The following is a 20,144-nucleotide window of genomic DNA, read 5'->3' as shown; positions in this document are numbered from 1 at the left end:
ATTATTTGGCCATATCATATATATCATAACTTCTTTTTTTTTTTTAATCATAGGACCAACGAGCTATCAGTAAAAAAAAAAATCTATAATTTTTATTTTTTTAAAAAAATAAATACTAAAAAAATATAGTAAAATAAGATATTCATCTCATATTTGTTTTTTCTCGCCTGCCCGCCCGATATGATTTTTGTTCGCGCGGACAACGGGACCAATGCCGTTGAACATCATCCATCCTTTTCCCTTAACCTGTCCAAAAGGCGCCTCCCCTGTTCCCATCCTGAGCTGCTCCATCATCCCATCCCCACCCACATCGCGCTCTCTCTCTCTCTTCCCCTGCTTTCCTTTCCATCATCCTCCTAATCTTTCTTCTACGTTCACCCACTCCTCAGTCAATGCCCAGCCCCATGTGCTCTTGGCCTTTAAAATAAATCCAAGAGGAGGAAGAAGAAGAACAACAACAATAGAAAAAATTCTACGCCAATTCTCTTCTTACTGCGGCTAAGTAAAATTTTGTCAGCCGCTCATTCCATCCTGTGTTTTTGTTTCTGCCTTCTATGGGCCCTACTGGCCTCGTCTCTTCTTCCTCCTCTCCTCCCCTTTTAGGGAGATCACCACTCCTCGGGCGTCAGAGACTTGGCGAATCCCAGGGAGGCAAAAGGGGCCAATGGGGGGCTCCTCCATGTCCTTCTTGCAGTCCTCTCTCCTCTCCTCCACTGTTTCCACTGTTTCTTTATCCTTCTTCTTGTCATTGGCTTTGGTGCTGAATTATGGGGTGGCCGGTGGTTTGGCGGCCAGCCAGGAGAGTGACCGGATCACCTGGCTCCCCGGCCAGCCCCCAGTGGGATTCTCCCAGTACTCTGGCTATGTTACAGTGGATGCCAGGGCCGGCCGGGCGCTGTTCTATTGGTTCATCGAGGCGCCGCCGGCCGCCCAGCCTGCGCCACTCATCCTCTGGCTCAATGGCGGGCCGGGTTGCTCGTCAATAGCCTACGGTGCTTCGGAGGAGCTCGGCCCCTTCCACATCCACCCGGATGGAAAGACCCTCTTCCTGAATCCATATGCTTGGAACAGCGGTAAGTTTCTGAAAGCTGCGATTTTTATGCGGACGTGTGGTCTGAATTCATGTAAAAATCTCTCCTTTTTGAGTCTTTCTGATTCGATGGGGTGTCGGCAGCGGCGAATTTGCTCTTCTTGGAGTCCCCGGCTGGTGTGGGCTTCTCCTATTCCAACACCTCGTCAGATCTCTATACTGCTGGAGACCGGAGAACAGGTTTGTCTCTTACTTGAATCCTATATTCCTTCTTGTGTACATCGATAGAATGATTCTGAGGTCATTAGTTAAAGCTTTAACTTTTCTCTGTAGCTATGGATGCATACAATTTTCTCGTGAATTGGTTTGAGAGGTTCCCCCAGTACAAATATCGGGATTTCTACATCACTGGAGAAAGCTACGCAGGTGTTCTGTCACTGATAAACGCCTTGACCCAATCTTTTTTGATCCATTTAAAGCGATCCATTCTTGCTTGCTGACTCGATCTCTTTCTAATTTCCCTTCAGGGCACTACGTTCCTCAATTATCTCAAATAGTATACAGGAAGAACAAGGGCATTCGGAACCCCATCATTAATTTCAAGGGGTTCATGGTAAGCTTTGGAAACCTTGCACTAATTTCTCCACTTGCTTCTGGTGCTTCTTGCAGTAAGTTCTGACGATTTCATTATTTTGGATCATGGATGAAGGTTGGCAATGGTGTTACTGATGATTACCATGATTTTGTCGGCACTTTCGAGTATTGGTGGACTCATGGCCTGATATCTGATGACACTTATCGTGATCTGAGGGTCACCTGTGACCTTCAATCCTCACAACACCCTTCAGCGGGGTGTCTGAAGGTTCTTGAGGCCGCTGCTAACGAGCTGGGGAACATCGACCCGTACAGTATATACACAAGGGCTTGCAATGAGACTACTACTCTTAAGCGCAAATTAAGGGGTCATTATGTGAGCACTTTGGACCCCATTTTTTTTCTAACCTCAAGGAGAAAACAAAAATCAGTTTGGCTGCTGAGTTTTATTGATCTTGTGATTACTTTGACACACACACACACACACACACACACGCACACAAAAAAAGAGTGAAAATGCTCAAGGCTGTGCCTTTGAAGTTTCAACATCTGCATATTAACATGAGATGGAAGCCAGTAGTAAACTCCTTGCAGAATAACTTTTGACTTCGGTCTGAGTCAATTGAAGTTGTTTAAGATGACGAAGATTTTATTTCAATTTAATTTTAGCCTGCATCTTATAATATGCTATTCAAACTCAGCCTTGGATGTCCAGAGCTTATGATCCCTGTACTGAAAATTATGCCGAAGTGTACTATAACCGCCCTGAGGTGCAGATGGCACTCCATGCCAATGTTACTGGTATACCTTATCCTTGGAATACATGCAGGTTTGTTATCTCTGTGGATATAATTGATTTACCTTTTTCTTTTGGTACTTTATGAATTCAAGAAGCTTTCTTTGATAAGTTGTAGTTACACTTGATTTCTTGTTGACCCCATGGCAGCAATATTGTTGGGAATCACTGGGCAGATTCTCCTAGATCCATGCTTCCTATATACCGAGAACTTATTGCAGCTGGCCTAAGGATATGGGTGTTCAGGTACCTTTTGTTCTCATTCATACATACATATACATGTATACACATACACATACATTCATTTGGAAATACATTCCTTAAGTTGGATAGATGGGTCGAGTCGTGCCCCAGGATTTTTGAAGCAATCTACAGTTGTCCATATGAAATTATGCTAAGGAGCCACCCTTAATCAGGCTTTTATGTAGGCTGGATGAGGAGGAACTGTTTCTGTGTTGTGTTAAATTTTGTCCAAATTGAACTGCATTAGATTTTTGCTGAGGATGAGGCTAACAGATATTCTTCTGCTGTAGTGTTTGTTCCCTGTTAGATGAATCAAAGCTTGTGGAATCTGGTATTGATGTATTCTACCTAGAAAGAGTAACCCATGCGTTTGATTCAAATAGAATGGAACTTGTTGAGTAGTTGGAGACGTCAATGCTTCTATCTAATTTTTACAAGTTTTAATATTAATCTTCATGGCACTGGCACTGAAAGTACCTGTTCTAATGAAGCACAATGCACAAGAACTCAGTGCATTAAAAAAATAGATTTAGAGCTTGGATCAGTTAATACTTTTTCGGAACAAGAAGAAAATGAAGAAAAATATTTAAAAGAAAAAGGAATTTCAGAAAATATGCAAGTGACACATAAATATAATATGCAGGAAGTCTTTCAATGCCCAATTCCAGCTTTCTGCATATGAAAGTAAACTACAAGTAGTTCCACATTTTTTACTAAGGATTTATTGATAACAGCACTAAGGCATAAACAGAGACTAACAGTGTATAAACAAACAAATTCAGGAATTAATATTATGAATAGTTGGAATAATGGATGCATGACTTACTAAACTTGAGGGTGCGAACCGGCCAAATTGGTAAAATCTCTTGTATTGATACAAACGACATGGATTTGATTCCGTCCTCACATTGCTATTTAGCGAAGCTTCCACTGATTTTAGTTCTTTTTTTCTTTCCAAGGGGGAAAAAAAAAAACTTAGGCCAATATAAGAAATATTTCATAAATTATTTTTCAAAATTTGGTCTACATTAAAAAAAAAAACTTTTTGATAAGATAGGCAGGGAACTTTTAAGTCTTAGTTGTTTTGCAAATATTAAAAAACATTTCAAGTACAACTACATAAGTTAATTTACTCCTCTTATACATGAATACTCAGAGTAAGATACTATTACATAATTCTTTTAGGAGATTGCGTATATAGATAATTAATGAGTATGCAAATACAACTTAAAATTGCAAATAACAAATTAAGCAACCAATAGCATGAAAATCTAGGGCAACTAAGACAACTAATAGCATGAAAAATCAAACAAATAGGAGATTATGGTTGCACGTGAGATGGTCCGTCCACAGTGAGAGAACGTTGAAGATTGTACCATAAATTTTTCATGTTCATTTGATTATTTTTACTTGTTGGCCGCTGCCATTTTGAGTCCTGTTTTTCACTCGAATTGTAATTGCATCTGTTTGGCAGTGGAGACACTGATTCTGTAGTGCCCGTGACTGCAACAAGATATTCAATCGATGCTCTCAACCTTTCAACTGTCATCAGCTGGTATCCTTGGTATGACAATGGAAAGGTTAGTCTAACAATCTAATTTTCAGATATTTCCATGCTATTGTTTAAGCTACAGGCATTACCTTTTATCTCCTTCCTCTTTGCTGTGTACTAGGTTGGCGGATGGACTCAAGTTTACGAAGGCCTGACCTTCGTGACTGTCAGAGGAGCAGGCCATGAGGTTCCTCTCCATCGTCCTCGACAAGCTCTTGTACTGTTTAAACATTTCTTACAGAACAGGCCCATGCCAGCTGAAACCTAAGAACTCGCCGTCAATTGAAGCAGGAAGAGAGCAGGAGGTTCAAAGCAGCATGAACATTCATTTCCACCAAGTGCCCACCTTTGGTGCTTGGTGAATATTTATATCATCTTTTGTCAGCCTTCAATTTATTGGTTTCCATATAGTATTCTCCAGTGTATCTGTATTTTTAGCAGCCATTGATATAAGTATGTCCATCAGGGCTGGACAATAGCAAGTTATAAGGAGGCCAGTGCAACTGTGCATATTTCTGTAGCTGGACAATAGCAAGTAAAAAGGAGGCTAATGCAACTGTGCATATTCTATACATGTATCAGCTAAGAATGAAGGTCTACTTGTATTTGAGTTGGTTATTGGAGTTCTCAGAATTTCCTCCTAAGTATGAATTATTTATTCTTTTTGTAGAGGATCTCATGATTTTGGATGACTAAAATCTTAGAAGTCATCAATTGGAATGTCATCGTATGTCTCTAACTATCATGCTGCACTAGACCAGATAAAATTCTGTTTCGTTTTGGAATCCATTATAAAGAATCGTGTTTATCAGCCTGAATTAAGTTTATCAGGTCCATGCACCATGGCTATGGAGAAGATTTTTTAAGACCATGATTCATTGCTGTTGAGAAGATTTTTAAGGCGACAGTTCATGATTCTATACCTTGCTCGTATTCACTGCATCACTCTACTAAACTTGTTAATATGAACTTGTTGAGGCTGCTGAGGAATGAGGAAGGTGGTTTTTACTGAAAACTAAAAAGACTTTGCCGTAATACTAACACCTGTTAGGGGGTAAAATTCAAAAAAAAACAAAGACCTTCGTGCCTGGCCTTATCTGGTCCCACATGCGGCCGGCCGGCCGGACTAGTTTGTAAATTGTAAGTTCAGATAAGTGTTAATGCATTGTTATATAAAACCCTCTATAGATCATAAATATTATAGATAAGTTCTCTTGGTTTATGGAAACTTTGAACCAGCCACATCAAATGGCGCGCCTGGAATTAATTCAAACTTCAAAGTTGACATAATCATTATTATATAAAACCCTCCATAGAACCTAAATACTTCAGAATTTTTTTTTCTCGCAGATTTTGTAAAACAATACTTTATACTAAGTTGGAACTACAATCACTCATGGAGCATGTGCATCATAAATAAATCCTTTAAATAACTTAATGCTAGATATACAAGGTTGATATCCTGTAAAGAGTCCCTATGAAATCTTCATTTGTTATTAATTTTTGGCATGACCATGAATGTGAAATGATGAGCTGATGATAGGGTTTAGATCCACCCTGTCCTGAATGCACTTCGGAAATAATATTTCAGAAAAATTAGTTCCAGCCTCCTGACTAAAGACTTGAGTTGACTAAACCCACAAGCCAAGCAGTTCTTTTTGTAGAAACAGATCTGGAATGGTGGATCAAGAGAGGTGCGCAGTTAGAGATCTACTCTTCCTCCATAAAAAACCGAAGTGATGTGTATCATTTGCAAGCTGAAGCTTGCTTGTCCAAAGCTCTCAAAAGACAATAAGCAATAGCTAGTAGTTCATCTGTGCGAGTAGATGGGTCATGTCTCCTTCCTATAGAACCACTGAACCAGAGCTCGCGGTCCCCCGACGAGCCCGAGACGGTGCATTAGCACTGTTCCGGCCCCAATAATATCGAACCATTACGAGAAGAACGTTTCATGCCTGCAACTCAATAATATCTACGACCAGTTTCAAACTAGAATTCAGCACGTAGTTGGTTAGTTCACGACAGACATCCGAACCAGTAATCTTTCTTTTGAGCGCCGTCGCGAGCGTATCCTCCCTCCCTTCCTCCCACGCACTTGCTTCGCAGCCGCCACGGATGTCCATCCCATCCCATCCCACCCCCTTCGCTGGTAATTACTACTTCGCTTCTTGTTTCTCTAATGAAATCTTGAATCTCTTGTAACTTTTCAATGGTGGGCACACCAGACCATGGTGCACAGAGTTGCAGCCAGTGTAGGCTTGACAAGCTCAAGTATTCAGCATTCTGTTACAGCTGCATTCTTCCACCTCGCCTTGGAGTGCCATGCCCAGGTACAGTGCCTCTTCTTGAAGGACCTCCTCAGCTTTCATTTGCTTTCTCATAATGCATGCCTTGGATCTAAATTATCACACTCTTTCCTATTTCTACTTGTCAGCCATTTCATAGGCTTCAGAGTGTAACAAATCAGAACCTCACCCAAAAAGACTAATTGGAAATTTTTTTTTGCATTTCTTAGTCCTGTATAAGTACTCAAATTTTCCCACCGATGTAGGACTAAACTGATGGGTGCTCACATAGGAGTGAGCTCAAACTTTATATGGGACAACACCAAATCAATTTTGAGTGATCTTTGTAAGGCTTATGGACTATCAAATGACCAACCAAATGCTGATTCTTGTAAATTCGATAAGTGTGACCCTTCCTTAGCTGAGGAGAAGGATCCCGAACCTGATGCTGGAGAGGAACTAATAAGATGTGAGACGAATAAAAATAGTCGTTTGGAATATTCTGATGACGATAACCCGCCAGGAGATTAAAGAGAGGAAGCATCTGACGAGGACATGGATATTAATAGCACTAAACTGAAAGATGGTTCTGGCAAAGAGGAACCTATGGATGGAAAGCCGGGCACTTGATCCATCTAAGGCTCCTTTGCTGAGAATAAGAATTCTGAGACCATGACCATTTCCCATGAAAGTGCGAAGGGATGTTTGGGGGAAAATGCATCTGGAAAAGTCGGCTAACAGAGGCACCAGGCTCTCCATGCAAATTTCATCTTTAAATATCAAGGCACAAATCATCTGACAGTTCTGTTCACAAGTGTCAGAGTTCATCTAAGAAAACAAAAGCAGAGTCTGAGTTCTCTGTTAGGGAGCAAATGAGGACTGATGGAGCCAAAAGTGGTAGGAGTGGCCAACTTAGGAGCAAAGACAGAAGACGAGAAGGGTACTAGCCCCGATTCAAGTCACTAGACTGAACTAATTTTCATGCTGCATTTCTCATGCTCAATGACTTATTTTGATCTTCTGTTCTATCACATGTTAGGTGACGATTTCAATTCCAATGTTTTTGGAGAAGATGAAATAACAAATCAGGTTTGAACTTTTTTCTCTCACACTTTTTAAGGAGTTATAGCTCACACAAAGATGCAATGCTAGATGTAGCTTCTCCACCTAGCTGGTTAAATATCATCCTGCATGCCGATTTAGAAAAGGGAACTAGGCAGTATAGTTTACCAAGAACTTTGTACCACTCTGAATTTCTCATTCCATAGACTTGCTGGCGAGATGAAATCATTCTAAATGATTCATAGAATACATAATTCTTGTTCTGCAATGAAGCATCATGTGCATTTGACAAATGGGTCCATTTAGAAGCATTTCTTGATAACTCCATTTTTACCCTTACCATCCTTTACTAATTAATAACATGTTATATTGTTGCTAGTCCCCTTATATTGGCTGGGTTTGCCAATTACTATGTTGCTTCGAAAGATAACATCTACCTCACTTTTACAGAGTGCTTAGCCATGGGACTTCAGATGGGACAAACCATGCAGAAGATTATAGCTGTAGCTGTGCCACTGATTATATTGTTTAGTGTGTATGGTTGTATCGTATGTGCGTGTGGAGTGTTTTGCAGTTTTAACCAAAAGTGTAAACTTGCAATTTGCATTTATGACATAGATTGATTGATTGGTGTGGATATGCTATTTTGTGTGGATTTGGCTTTTGTTGCAAATACACTTGATATATCTGAATGCACCTGTTCTTAGTTTATGAACACGATCCTTCTAGAAAACCATGATTGCCTAAGGCTACGAGGATTTTGTCGATGTTCTGTAACTATTCAATGATGCACTATGAATGACACAAGGTGTCATTTTAAGGTATCACTTTCTAGACGAAATCGCGCTATAACGCGATTTCTTCACTCCAACGAGGTCTAAATTTGCTTGTAGTTTTGGTACTCAAATTGAATTAGTAAGATGGTTTCCACTTTATTCTTGTTGATTTGTTGGACTTTGCTTAGTACTAGGTGCTTCGTGGTGAGCATTTTTATATCCTTACTTTTGAAATTTCAACTATATGCTAATAAGTTTGAAAAGAAGACTTATTCTTCACTTCATTCTATGTCCTTGTCAGTCATGTATTTAGGAAGGCCAGCTGAGCTGGTTGGCTCTCCAAAGAGGCTCTTACTCATTGAGTTACCTCTTGCTAAGGGAATGAACTTATAGCCACGTTTAAAATGAAGACTGTTAGTTCTGTTTTGTTTTATCACAATATCCATGAAACTACTTAGGCTTTGTCTTTGACAGCAGAAAGAAAAGGTTAAAGAAAGAGGTTTTCATTAAGCATTAATTTTGGAACTTAATAACTGCAAAAACATGTTGAGATGGCCTCTCTGATACCGTTCCTTCTATCTGAAATTATACTTCTGTTTTGAACCTTCTTTACAAGCTTGCCATTGCAAATTTGTTATCCTAGTCTTTTGAGGTAAGTTAACAGTTGATTTAGTTAAAAGGACATATGATTCTTCTCAGGAAAAAAAAAAAGCAGAGTGGAACGGTCACTATTGAGAACTATTAGAGGAGCTGCTTAAGATTTTGGATTGATGTCCCTTGGGACAAGTATCTTTTCATTCCTCTGCCTTGAAAATCCAACCAGGAATGGAAACCAAACCCACCAGCCACTGGCCCCCTATGTTCATGTGTCTAGAGTTGATTACAAAGCCATAACCAATCTGCTTCTTATTGTCAGGTGAAAGCAGTACCCATTTCAGTCATGCATTCCTACCCAAGTATAAAAATATAATGTTTATCATTGTTATAATGCATTTCTAGAATCTTGTTGATGGTTGGAATAATTTAGATTGTTATATGATCGTCACGAGTTATATGATGGCATAGGATCGCACTTATTAGAAGCTTTCCTATCATTTTGGTGCCACCTAAGCTTATTTAAGAGTGAATGGATGAAGCATATCTTAAAGATAAAGATGATGTAATTGTCTTCTTTTGCTATATCGTGTTTGACAAGCAGAATGTGTTGAGAATGGGACCTCCTAAAATGTGTAAGGCAACTTTATGCATATTATGTGGTATAGTACCTATAAGTGGTGATTATACTAAGAAATTAGCAAACAATTTCTTTTGTGAAAAGTGTATGGTAATCAGAAGGAAGCATACATAACAAACAAAAATAAGCTGCACCTTTGTTTTCATCCTTTTGTACTGTGATATTTATCCAAACTGAATAGCTTTTTGTTCATATAATTTTCCTTAAATATTGGAGCACATTTCCGAAGCTTATATGCCCTATGATCTATTTTTTTTCTAGCTTAACACATTTGCTGATAGGGGTTATGGTCGGAGGAAAACAAAGAAAATGTGCCCTTACCAATACTTGCACAAGCAAGCATTATTTCCAAACCCTTTCATGGACAGTGAGTCTCCCGACTAAAAGTTTTCAATCATCTTAGTTTTTGTGACTTTGACATGTTGACTAATCCTGAGACTCGCCTGTTTTCTGCATGTATCAGATTGCAGCTGATAGTTGAAGAATTGACAGAAAGGCCATATATATTGATGGCGTACATGATTTATTTTTTAATTCATACATCTCCTTAATCTATTCTTCAGAAGTTTTTTTTTTCTTTATCTGAGAATGGTTCTGCTTTTAATCTCCTTAGGAGTATCAGAAGAAAAAAAAGGTCATATTTCAATATTCTGAAAAGAGATGAACATAAATATCCTGTTTTCCAGCCAAAAAACTTACATTTTATGAACCAGACTGTCAGTATTAAGGGCTATATATGGACTAATATGAGAAAAATATCGGTCATCGGAAAGATCAGGCAAGAACAAGGCAATGGTTAAAAAGAAAATAATAAAAAATTGATCTCTTTGGGGTAAAAAGAAAAGTGATCTTTCAACAAATCTTAAAAACTCTAAATCAATCACAACTCTCACAAACACGGTGATGGATGGATTAGGATAGAATTCATGTCATAATAAAAATCTACCAATTTGCCCGAGCAATCACATATTACAAGAAATTAAGATACGATAAATCATGAGAATTCAAATACAGAAATCAAAGCAGTTGTATCATGGCATTACAAACCTGGCTGCATAATTGGAAAATTTGTATGCAACAATCCAACTCCGATGTGCTGAAAATTCCTGCAAAACACACAGTAACACAATATCACGTTTTAAAGATCCATACAAACAGTTCTGATTATTTCAGCAATGGTTGTTCTGTCCTGGAGGGATTGGTTATAAGGGCCAGATTCAGCAAGATTTAAGATTTGAAAAGAGCCTAATAGAAGCGAGCTACCTTACCAATCAAGGACAGTCTTCTGCGAAACTCCATGATCTTTGAGTTTGTGGAAGATGATTTCATAACTTGTGAAAAGTCCAAGAAGCTTACAGTAGATTCTCTTGGTCCAAAAACAGTAGAAGTCCCTCCATACTAGTTGGCACGCTGTACTCGACACCCAGAATCGGGCCCTTATCCTATCAAGCACAGGTCACTTCATGTTCTGATTCTTTAGAACGCTTGACCCATCCTAAAGCAGTAAAGTGATCACAGTGTGGTTCATTCTTATCAAAAGCATGCTGCTGAAACTGTGATCTTATCCCTAAAAGCATCATTATATGCACTAAACAATGATAAGAATCTCCACTAAGAATCCATAAAGTGAAAGGCGTAGAGCAACCTCCCTCCATTCTTTCTTAACATCCAAGTAAGAAAAGATCTGCCCACAGGGCACTCGAAAATTTAAAATCCTGTTCAGAATGCTCTGGACCAGGAAAAGGGAAGCATCATTACAACACCCTACAAAACTAGGAAAGGTGGCCCCTTTTTTTTGAAAAAAAAGAAAAACCGAAACCACATTACCAAGGCAGTCCAATCTCCAAGCTCAAAACAATATAAAGAAAGAAAAAAGAAGTGGAAAGTAATCCCCACTCCCAGACCCAGCAGTCCAAGAAAGAAAGCAAGCAAAGAAGCAAGAACAATACCAACCAGTCTGAGAGAGAGAGAGAGAAGAAAAAGAGGAGTTGAGATGGCTGTGTACCGATTCAGCAACACGGTGATCGGATACTTGAATCTTTTGACGCTACTGGCGTCGATTCCGATCATCGGAGGGGGGCTGTGGCTGGCGCGGAGCTCGGCGACGTGCGAGTCGTCGCTGCAGACGCCGCTGCTGGTGCTGGGTTTCGTGGTGCTGCTAGTGTCGCTGGCGGGGTTCGTGGGGGCGTGCTTCAACGTGGCGTGGGCGCTGTGGCTCTACCTCCTGGTGATGCTCGTCCTCATCGCCGCGCTGCTAGGGCTGACGGTGTTCGGGTTCGCCGTCACCGGCGGCGGCGGCGGGGTACAGGTGCCTGGCCGGGGGTACAGGGAATACCACATGGAGGACTACTCCGGGTGGCTTCGGCGGCGGATCACGGAGGACCGGTACTGGACGGCGGCGCGGGCCTGCGTCGTGGGCTCCAAGGCCTGCGCCAAGATTGCGCTCTGGACTCCCTTGGACTACCTCCAGAAGGACCTCACGCCGATCCAGGTAACCAATTCCTACGATCAGCTTTCACAACCGTCCGATCTGTTATTACTCCTGCACGTAGGACTCGGCAAGATGATCAAGATCTCGGCCTTTCTCTATTGAGATGATGCATAATTATTATTAGTCCTATTTTTTATCAATCGCTTGGTGGTTTCAATATTATCTTTTGAGACCATCTAATTTCAGCATCTGACCTAAGTTGCCAGAGATCTCTGCTCTTCTTCTTGTTTTTTTTTTTTTTAGTGATTCTAGATGCCGAGCGATAGTAGTTACATGAAGCTAGAGTTACAAGGATCCATAATAATATAATTCTGATTATTTTGCCAATTAATTGTGCAGCTGTTTGGCAGTTCTGGGAGCTGCTATTGAAATCTTGAGCTGCATGGTAAACTTAGGTGTCGTTAGGATAGCAACATCTTTTTGCTACTCATCACATCTTGGGTTTCTGATGAAGTCCAATTGTGAACATCTCTCTCTCTCTCTCTCCAAATTAGACACATTTTAATCTCACTCTTATGAATTATGAAGGCAGATGTTAGTGAGCCAGCTATTTTAGAGTTAGCTGCAGCTTTGCTTTGTTCTCAAAAATTGATACGAACAGAGGAAAGTAAAGAAAATTATAAGCTTCCTTGCGTTACTTTCGAGTTGGCCAGGATTATCATTTTTGTTTGTTTCTTGCGTAATTTGTGTTACTGTTGACTTAGCCATGATTGAGCTAATGCAAATTATATCTAGTGAGCATTCGTACGGACGTGTATTTAATCCTACATTAGTTATTTGTCGAAAAAAATTTGAATGCTTATATAAAACTAAAAAACTACAAAAATACCTCTCAACTAGTTTTTTTGGATGAAGTTCGAGATTGTTATAAATAGTATCAGAGTGAACTTGACCCGTGACCTATGTGGATTAGAGGACATCGAGTGGTGCTTGTGATTAGATTTGAATGAATTTAAATCTTTAGCCTGACGAGAAAGTTAGGACTTGAAAGAACAGAGAGAGACATGCACTCCAATTTAGAGGGAGAGGGAGAGAGAGAGAGAGAGAGAGAGAGAAAGAAAGAGTGAGTGAGTTTATGAAGAAGAGAGCTCAATATGCAGAGTATACAATCTTTTATCTTGTTCTATGTTGCATTGGCTGCATGCAGTCCGGGTGCTGCAAGCCACCGACGTCGTGCACGTACAGCGCGGGGACGGCGATGGCGGCACAGGACGAGGACTGCTACCGGTGGAACAACGCGGCGAGCGTGCTGTGCTACGGCTGTGACTCGTGCAAGGCCGGCGTGCTGGAGCAGGTCCGGCGGGACTGGCACAAGCTTTCCGTCCTCAACGTCGTCGTCCTCGTCTTTCTCATCGCCATCTACTCCATTGGCTGCTGCGCCTTCCGCAACGCCCGCCGGGCCGAATCCGAGCACCCCTACGGCGAGAACCGCATGTCCAAAATCCGACCCCGCTGGGACTACTACTGGTGCTCCAATATCATCATTCCCCTCCCTTCCTTCTTGCTCTCCATATCAACTCAAACTCTTCCTATATATTTGCTTGCTCACATTGGAATCAATTCAAATTTTACTGGATAATAGTACTTGATATACCAAAGCTAGAATGAGGGACCTCAATGGTTCTTTCCTTGCAGGTGGAGGTGGTGGCGTGACAGAAGGGAACAGCTCTATTAGCTCCCTGCTTCGCGTCTCTGCTCTGTGTCATGACAGATGGTATCATGAAGGCTGTGCTGGGTTTCTTTAAGCTGTAGATTTTGGTTGTGTATAGAGTGGTAGTGCTAGGAGACGGATGAAGCTCCATTGGGATGCATGCTGAGGAGGATTTTGGAAGGGAATGATTTGTTTGTCCAGGACTCTGCTGCGAAATGATGGTGATTGGCTGCATCGCTCATTAACATGGCATCTACATCAGATGGAGATAGTTGAGAGCAGGCATCGTCCCAAGTTGTGGAGAATGCATGCTGAGAATAGATTCCATATTGACAAAAGAATGGATGCTTGCTCCAATGTTGAGAACAAAATGGGCACAATTCTAGTTGGAGACCACGGATGATGTACAAATGCAGTTGTGTATGAGCTTTTTTTTGATGAAATTCCATTATCTTTTATACCCATCGCCATGTCAATAAGCTGATAATATCCTTCCATTCGGTGAAGCTGCGATCAGATGATGCTTTTCATCTCTTTCACCATCTTAATATCTGCATTATTACACGAGATAAAAACTGCATTAACCAACGTTTGCCATTACATCAACTCCTAGAGCTTATCAAAGAATTGCTGCCCATTCCTCTTTAAGTATCAATTTAAAAAAAAAAATCAAGAAAGACCCTGCTATCTTCAAACCATGTTACTCTATAATCCCTTGGTGAGATTACTACAGTCTTCACCGAGGAATGTAGTACAGTTCTCCCGCTGTGTGATAACTAAAGAACCGCAAAATTTCTCTCTCAAACATCCAAATGCCAACATTGTGAAATTACACAAGGAAACATTAGGTTTGCATTTAGCACTCAGACAAACAAAGAGCTCCTTCTCTTGCTGCCCTCATTCTTGGAAATGGGAAAAATGCAATCTAATCTAAATCGGAGCATCAAAATCAACACTTGCCATGGCAGCTCGCCCGCCCGCGACTTCTGAGAATACTGCAAAACCTTCATCATTCAACAGAAATACCCATCTGAAGAGGACCTCTCTAGTTAAGGTCAGGCTCCAAAGGCTGCAAAAATATTCTCTCAGTAATAGAATACAAATACCAAAACCACTGCAGGTAATCACCAAAAAAAAGGGCAGATCCAACCTACAATGGATGCAAATGGCAAAAGATAACAGCACAGATAGGCATCTGGGCTTCCAGTTCATGGGCTTCCCATATATTATGATAATATAGCAACTTAAAAAAAAGAAGATATAATTTGATCTAGAAAATGCATAAGTTAGCAACTATACTAGAGTGCAGAAGTGGTTCTCTCACATATAAGCAAGCAGCACAATTTTAAAGAAGCCTGCATTGCAGGTTTTCAGGTGTCACGACTGCACAGAGACTGGATCAGGACATCATCAATCAGTGAAAGCATTCTTATGATCTAAATGCATGATGGCATCCAAACCAGTTCATTAAGAACCCTGAATGTAGGGATAAAAAAGTAACAGCGCGCATGTGCATGTCATGTGAAACATAGAGAGACATATCCAAATTGTGATGCACAAATTATAAATAGTATCTTCAATGCAAGTCAGCAGAACATAGCCCAGTGGCGCTACACCATTTAATATGTATGGTCGTACCGAGTTGTTATCCAGCCATTGCCGCCTTCTTTGCTTCTTCAAGCTGCTGCAATTCTAACAACCTTTGAGCCCAAGCTTTTTCCCTTGCCACTGCAGCCATCTTCCTCTCAATCCTCTTCATGTCCCTCTTCTTCCTAGCCTCTGCCCACTGAGCTTTGCGTTTCTTTTTCTCAGACTGTTCATACACAAATACCAAAAAGCAATCGAATTAGCTAAGAGATTAGATGAAATGGTGTTCATCATCCTCATTACACTAGCAGATACGAATTTACACATGAATGATTTATCTAATAGAACAAAAAAAAAAAATGGCATACACATTTAACCAGGTAAGGCGGTATACTTTCAAAAGCCAAGGAGATGCAGGAATCACAGTTGACATATGCAATCACTCTTTCAATAGCTACTCATAGAAAGCTGAGTATGACTTTAAACTTGGGTTTTATATCAACAGAATGCAACATTTTATTCAACAAGAATACAGTTTATCCAATTAGTCGGCAAATCTCAGGCTATCAAATACTGTAACCCATTTTTAGCTGAACCTAAGGGCATTGGATGAAGAGTCCACTCCATTCCCCATAAAGCACATTGGATGAGTTAGCGACTAACAAGGTCAAATATAGAAGCATATTTAATGTCATATGACTCAAACAGACCATCTCATTTGGACAAAAACTTCAATTACATGCCACCTGAGAAGTCCAATCACACACCAATTTTACTGAGGAGCATATTCCTCTGGGTTTAGAAATAACACATCCAAAAAAATATTACCAAAAAATCAAAATAAATATGTATGCAAACGTTTTCATTATTTCCACCTTCTATACTCTCTTATAGTTTATCTTCTTAATTGTTATAAAATATGCTTCCTTGCTTTCCTCAGTCATATAGAGACTGCTTGCTAGTTTAGGAAAGTATATGTGCTCTGGTTGGAGAGTTCTTCATTGTCACAGATGCCTAAATTTTGCTGACACATATTCCAATGACTATGATATATCCAAGAATGACTTAGTGAACTGATCTAAGTCTCATCAAAATGGGAACAAAAAAATGATGTATACAAAGCAATAAATTTCTTTCAAAAAATTTTCTCCTAAAATTCCGCAGATATGAGAAAAATCGACCTGGCACATTCAATTTGTGCTATGTTATAATATATGGATTATTTACCAAGTCAACCGGCCAACCTTAGAACACACTTAAAAACATAGTTATAATAATTATATCTTATAAAAAATTAAGAATATGAACAATATAAGGATTTAATTGTTAAAGGTATCCGTAACAAAGTTAACAAAATATGGATATACCATATTTTGTAAGAAAATAAAATATTAGCAATCTTCAATAACCTGATACTTTGAATAAAACAAAAGTATAAATAAGATCATCATGATTTTACAAGATAGATTCAGAAGAGACGTCATCATGTGCATGTTGGCATTCAAAACTCAACAGGATATGCAACTATGAAAGGATATGCATTCAAAACGAGACCACAATGCATAAAATGAACAAAGCCTGGCAGATGGAACATCAACCAGATACAAGAACTGCCGAGACGGTTTAAAGCAGAAATTTGTTTAGCAGCAATTGCATGTGTTCGAAAGAATAACTAATTTTAATCCTAATGGAAAATGATAATCGATGGCATTGTGGTAGACAAGGTGATGATATAATCAACAATAATCAATCAATAATGGAATATAAATAAATACTACTCCCTATCACAAAAGAATAAAATCCACAAAATGAAATTATTTGGAAATGTACCAATATAAATGCCTTCAATTGCTTGATGCGCTTCTTTCGCTTCCTTCCCTGAACACTTCCTTCATTGGGTCGACTTCTAGGTATTGGTTCTCCAGGAACATACTGAACCCAAGCATAAGGGCCTGCAATTTTCATCCCAGCGTTAGTATATATATGTAGAAACAGAAAAGAAACAAATTTTCAGAGTCTAAAAGGATAGCATGTAACATATGGTAATAAAACCAGTTATAAGAGTTATGATTTAGCGGAAACCAGTGATGACTTAAAACGTGAATGCAAATTGTAGAAATTTCCCAATGATGATAATAGGGAAAAGGAAGACTTTTCCCACATTCAGAAAAGACTTTTACCAGGCTAGACCTGAAAAATAACCTCCGTTCCCAGTTCAAGTAATTGTAACCATATGCCTAACCAGCCCTTGAAAGAAACACAACAAGAGACTTCTGGAACATGTAATTAAATTATTGATAATATGCAGGTATGTGAGATATGCTGAAGGTATTGATTCTTCTAAACTCAAGAAGAAGAAAAAAGAGGAAGGAGTGTGAGACTTAAATCTATGAACCTAGACTAATGATAAAAAAGAAGTACTTTGTCCCTCAGGACAACTGGTATCAAGCATAATTTAACCCAGATGTCATCATACCAGATGCTCTGTAGAGCACAAAGCACCTCAAGATAAAGAAAAAAATGATAGCTCGCTTTCAGAGTGCCTCAAACAACGACGAACAAAGTTGTGGTAAGTATCAGCATTTTCAGGATATACATAAGGAGGTAATCAGATAACAACAACAATAATAATAAATAATAAATAACCGTATCCCAGCTATCTGAACTCTTTCATCTTTCATTATATTTTCAGGTTGAACCTCTGCAAATGAGAGCCTTCCGGTGCTTGTAGATTAAATTATGTTGTCAAAAGAAGACTAGAGATCAAAACAAAATTGTCAGAGTGTCGACCACATCGAACTGTATGATTTGGAACCGCCATATCTAGAATAGGCTTCAAATATTTTTAGTCTAATATTTTTCTGATACTACAAAAAACAAAACAAGTAGCATGGTTTGGTGATCAAGCAGCATCAAATTAAAGAAACCAGTCATCATACGAATCATGGTCACCACATGCAGTTTCTTCCTATATAAACATCCAATGAATTTTTTTTTTGTATTCAGTTTCCGTCAAACCTGACTCCATCCAACTGTCAAAAAAAAAATCAAAATTATTAAATTTTACAAAACAAAATAATATGCCTCAAATATGCTTCTTAAGATTATGCAGACATTAGATCCAGACTCATGGGAACAAGGTAAAAGAACAACTTATATTTAAAAAGTATGATATCTGGATTAGTTAAGAACATTCATCCTCCCACATTTGCGACGGCCTACAAACAAACTCTGACATGGTATCAGCCTATTAACAAACTTGGCTACCAACTTACATTAAGCAAAAGATCATGGTCCTGGCAAAGAAGGCTAAGGCACAGATTAAGAGAGAAGGTAATTAAACAGGTGAGAGGATTTAAATCCAGACCTGGAGGTCTGAGGCTGCTTCGTTTCCGTCGAGGCTTGGTTCCCGGCCTTCTCTTCGGGGACCGATTATCAGTCAAGCTGCTAAAGACTGCACCTGCTGTAGAAGTCGAAAAGAATCTTTCCAAGACAAGCCCCGGTGCACATCAGAGAAAAATGTTGGGCGAGCTCCACTGGCACGAGCAACAGGGAAAGGAGCGAAGACCTTTTCAGATTGTGGGAGCGAAAGCCGCAGAAAACATCGAACTGACAAGGGGCGAATGCTGTTCCGCAAAACTCCGGCTAGAGCCATCTTTCTTTCTTTCTTTCAGCTATTTATACAGTGCGGACCGAACTTCGGCTGGCTTTAGGTTTACCAAAACAGCAGCAGGAAATCTGACACGGAAACATTTGTCACATCTATAACAAAAACGCAAGCAATAAGGCATTGAAACAATAGAGAACAGATTGCTGAGAAGGGATTAGATATCCAAATTTAGATTATCGGAATGAACTGTCAAAAATATAAAGCACACATTGCTAAGATTACTTCGCATATCGATGGCAAATTAAATCAAAGGAGCCAACGGTGTTGTACGGGAATTTTCCTATGCGGACCAAGAAGTAACGTTATAAGGATGTTCAGGATAATCAAATACCATACCCAAGAATGAAACTAAATCATGAATTTAATAGACTTACACAGACGTGGGGGGAGAGAGAGAGAGAGGGGTAAGTTTTGGCCGCTCGCCGGAGCCGGGGAAGAAAGAAGGCAAGGACGAGAGAGTGGAAATGTTCGTCGTAGCTGATAGCGCTCGATGAACAATATGAGACTTTGTCTCGAAACCTAGGGTTAGGGTTGGGTTCTTCCTCACCTTTTTTTTTTTTAGCTAGCTACCAGCTACAGCCTCATAAGGGCTCAGCACATCAGCTCCGCAGGACAAAATCCGGGCCTCGAAAGGCCTGTACGGGCAGATAAGTTTTACTCAATATCCTCTCCATCCGTGGGAAAACCCACCAATATGGCAGCCCCTTTTACCTATGAGGGCTCGTTTGGTTCGCGGGAAGTATTTTCCCTCCTAGGAATATGATTCCTGGGAATCAGATTCCTAGGAAAAGGATACCTAGGAAAGTACTTTTGACATGTTTGGTTAACCATGGGAAAGTGACTAATTTCCAAAGTGCTTATGTTTGGTTGACCATCCACTTTCCTAGGAAAGTTATGTATAATTCCTATTATGCCCTTAATAAAAATTAGGTCTTTAATGCCTCTTTAATGCTTCTTTAATGCTGAAGGATTTTTTTGGGAAAAAATAAAAAAGGAGTGATTCCCACCTCATGGGAAAGTAACTTTCCCATGTTTCTCATGGGAAAGACTTTCCCATGAAATGTGGGAATCATATTCCCATGGGAATACAACTTTCCCATCTCTCTCCTTTGAAAACTCCAACCAAACAAGAGGCATTTCATTACTTTCCCGTTGACCACACTTTCCCCCTTC

The 20,144-nt window shown here is 39.8% G+C and overlaps 2 protein-coding genes and 1 pseudogene across 4 annotated transcripts; 2 read left to right on the top strand and 1 right to left on the bottom strand.

Annotated features, from left to right (window-relative positions):
* Positions 1-273: 273 nt before the first annotated feature.
* On the top strand, positions 274-4,884 carry LOC103706670 (serine carboxypeptidase II-1-like). The gene is made up of 9 exons (XM_039133032.3): positions 274-1,073; positions 1,175-1,270; positions 1,364-1,456; positions 1,558-1,643; positions 1,740-2,000; positions 2,326-2,453; positions 2,571-2,666; positions 4,138-4,243; positions 4,337-4,884. Exons 1-9 carry the CDS (start codon positions 665-667, stop codon positions 4,481-4,483), a joined length of 1,422 nt encoding a protein of 473 aa, XP_038988960.3. The 5' UTR covers positions 274-664; the 3' UTR covers positions 4,484-4,884.
* LOC103706671 (uncharacterized) lies at positions 2,269-19,653 on the bottom strand (annotated as a pseudogene). Its single transcript, XR_016398897.1, has 6 exons — positions 19,346-19,653; positions 18,669-19,063; positions 17,132-17,253; positions 15,353-15,527; positions 10,841-14,783; positions 2,269-10,678 (listed from the first exon to the last, which is right to left on the bottom strand). The product of XR_016398897.1 is annotated as an uncharacterized LOC103706671 (transcript).
* LOC103706672 (tetraspanin-6-like) lies at positions 11,566-14,178 on the top strand. Of its 2 annotated transcripts, XM_008790863.6 has the most exons (3): positions 11,566-12,063; positions 13,211-13,530; positions 13,699-14,178. In XM_008790863.6, the coding sequence occupies exons 1-3, from the start codon at positions 11,566-11,568 to the stop codon at positions 13,736-13,738; spliced, it is 858 nt and encodes a 285-aa protein (XP_008789085.2). In that variant the 3' UTR covers positions 13,739-14,178. The 2 variants fall into 2 exon arrangements, with proteins under 2 accessions (XP_008789085.2, XP_008789084.3); XM_008790862.6 differs by having other exon boundaries at positions 13,211-14,178.
* Positions 19,654-20,144: the final 491 nt, after the last annotated feature.

This window comes from Phoenix dactylifera, chromosome 17, assembly GCF_051530095.1.
Source record: "Phoenix dactylifera cultivar Ajwa chromosome 17, Ajwa_hap1_PhDact_Kaust_v1.1, whole genome shotgun sequence".
In the NCBI taxonomy this organism is placed as follows: domain Eukaryota; kingdom Viridiplantae; phylum Streptophyta; class Magnoliopsida; order Arecales; family Arecaceae; genus Phoenix; species Phoenix dactylifera.
The sequence above is the reverse complement of the archived record's forward strand: the minus strand, read 5'-3'. Positions and strand labels throughout refer to the sequence as shown.

Coding starts and splice junctions, on each gene's coding strand:
- LOC103706670 (XM_039133032.3), top strand. CDS start 665: ATGGGGGGCTCCTCCATGTCCTTCTTGCAGTCCTCTCTCCTCTCCTCC. Junction 2,454..2,570: donor TATCCTTGGAATACATGCAG/GTTTGTTATCTC, acceptor ACCCCATGGCAG/CAATATTGTTGGGAATCACT. Junction 4,244..4,336: donor CTTGGTATGACAATGGAAAG/GTTAGTCTAACA, acceptor GCTGTGTACTAG/GTTGGCGGATGGACTCAAGT.
- LOC103706672 (XM_008790862.6), top strand. CDS start 11,566: ATGGCTGTGTACCGATTCAGCAACACGGTGATCGGATACTTGAATCTT. Junction 12,064..13,210: donor AGGACCTCACGCCGATCCAG/GTAACCAATTCC, acceptor GGCTGCATGCAG/TCCGGGTGCTGCAAGCCACC.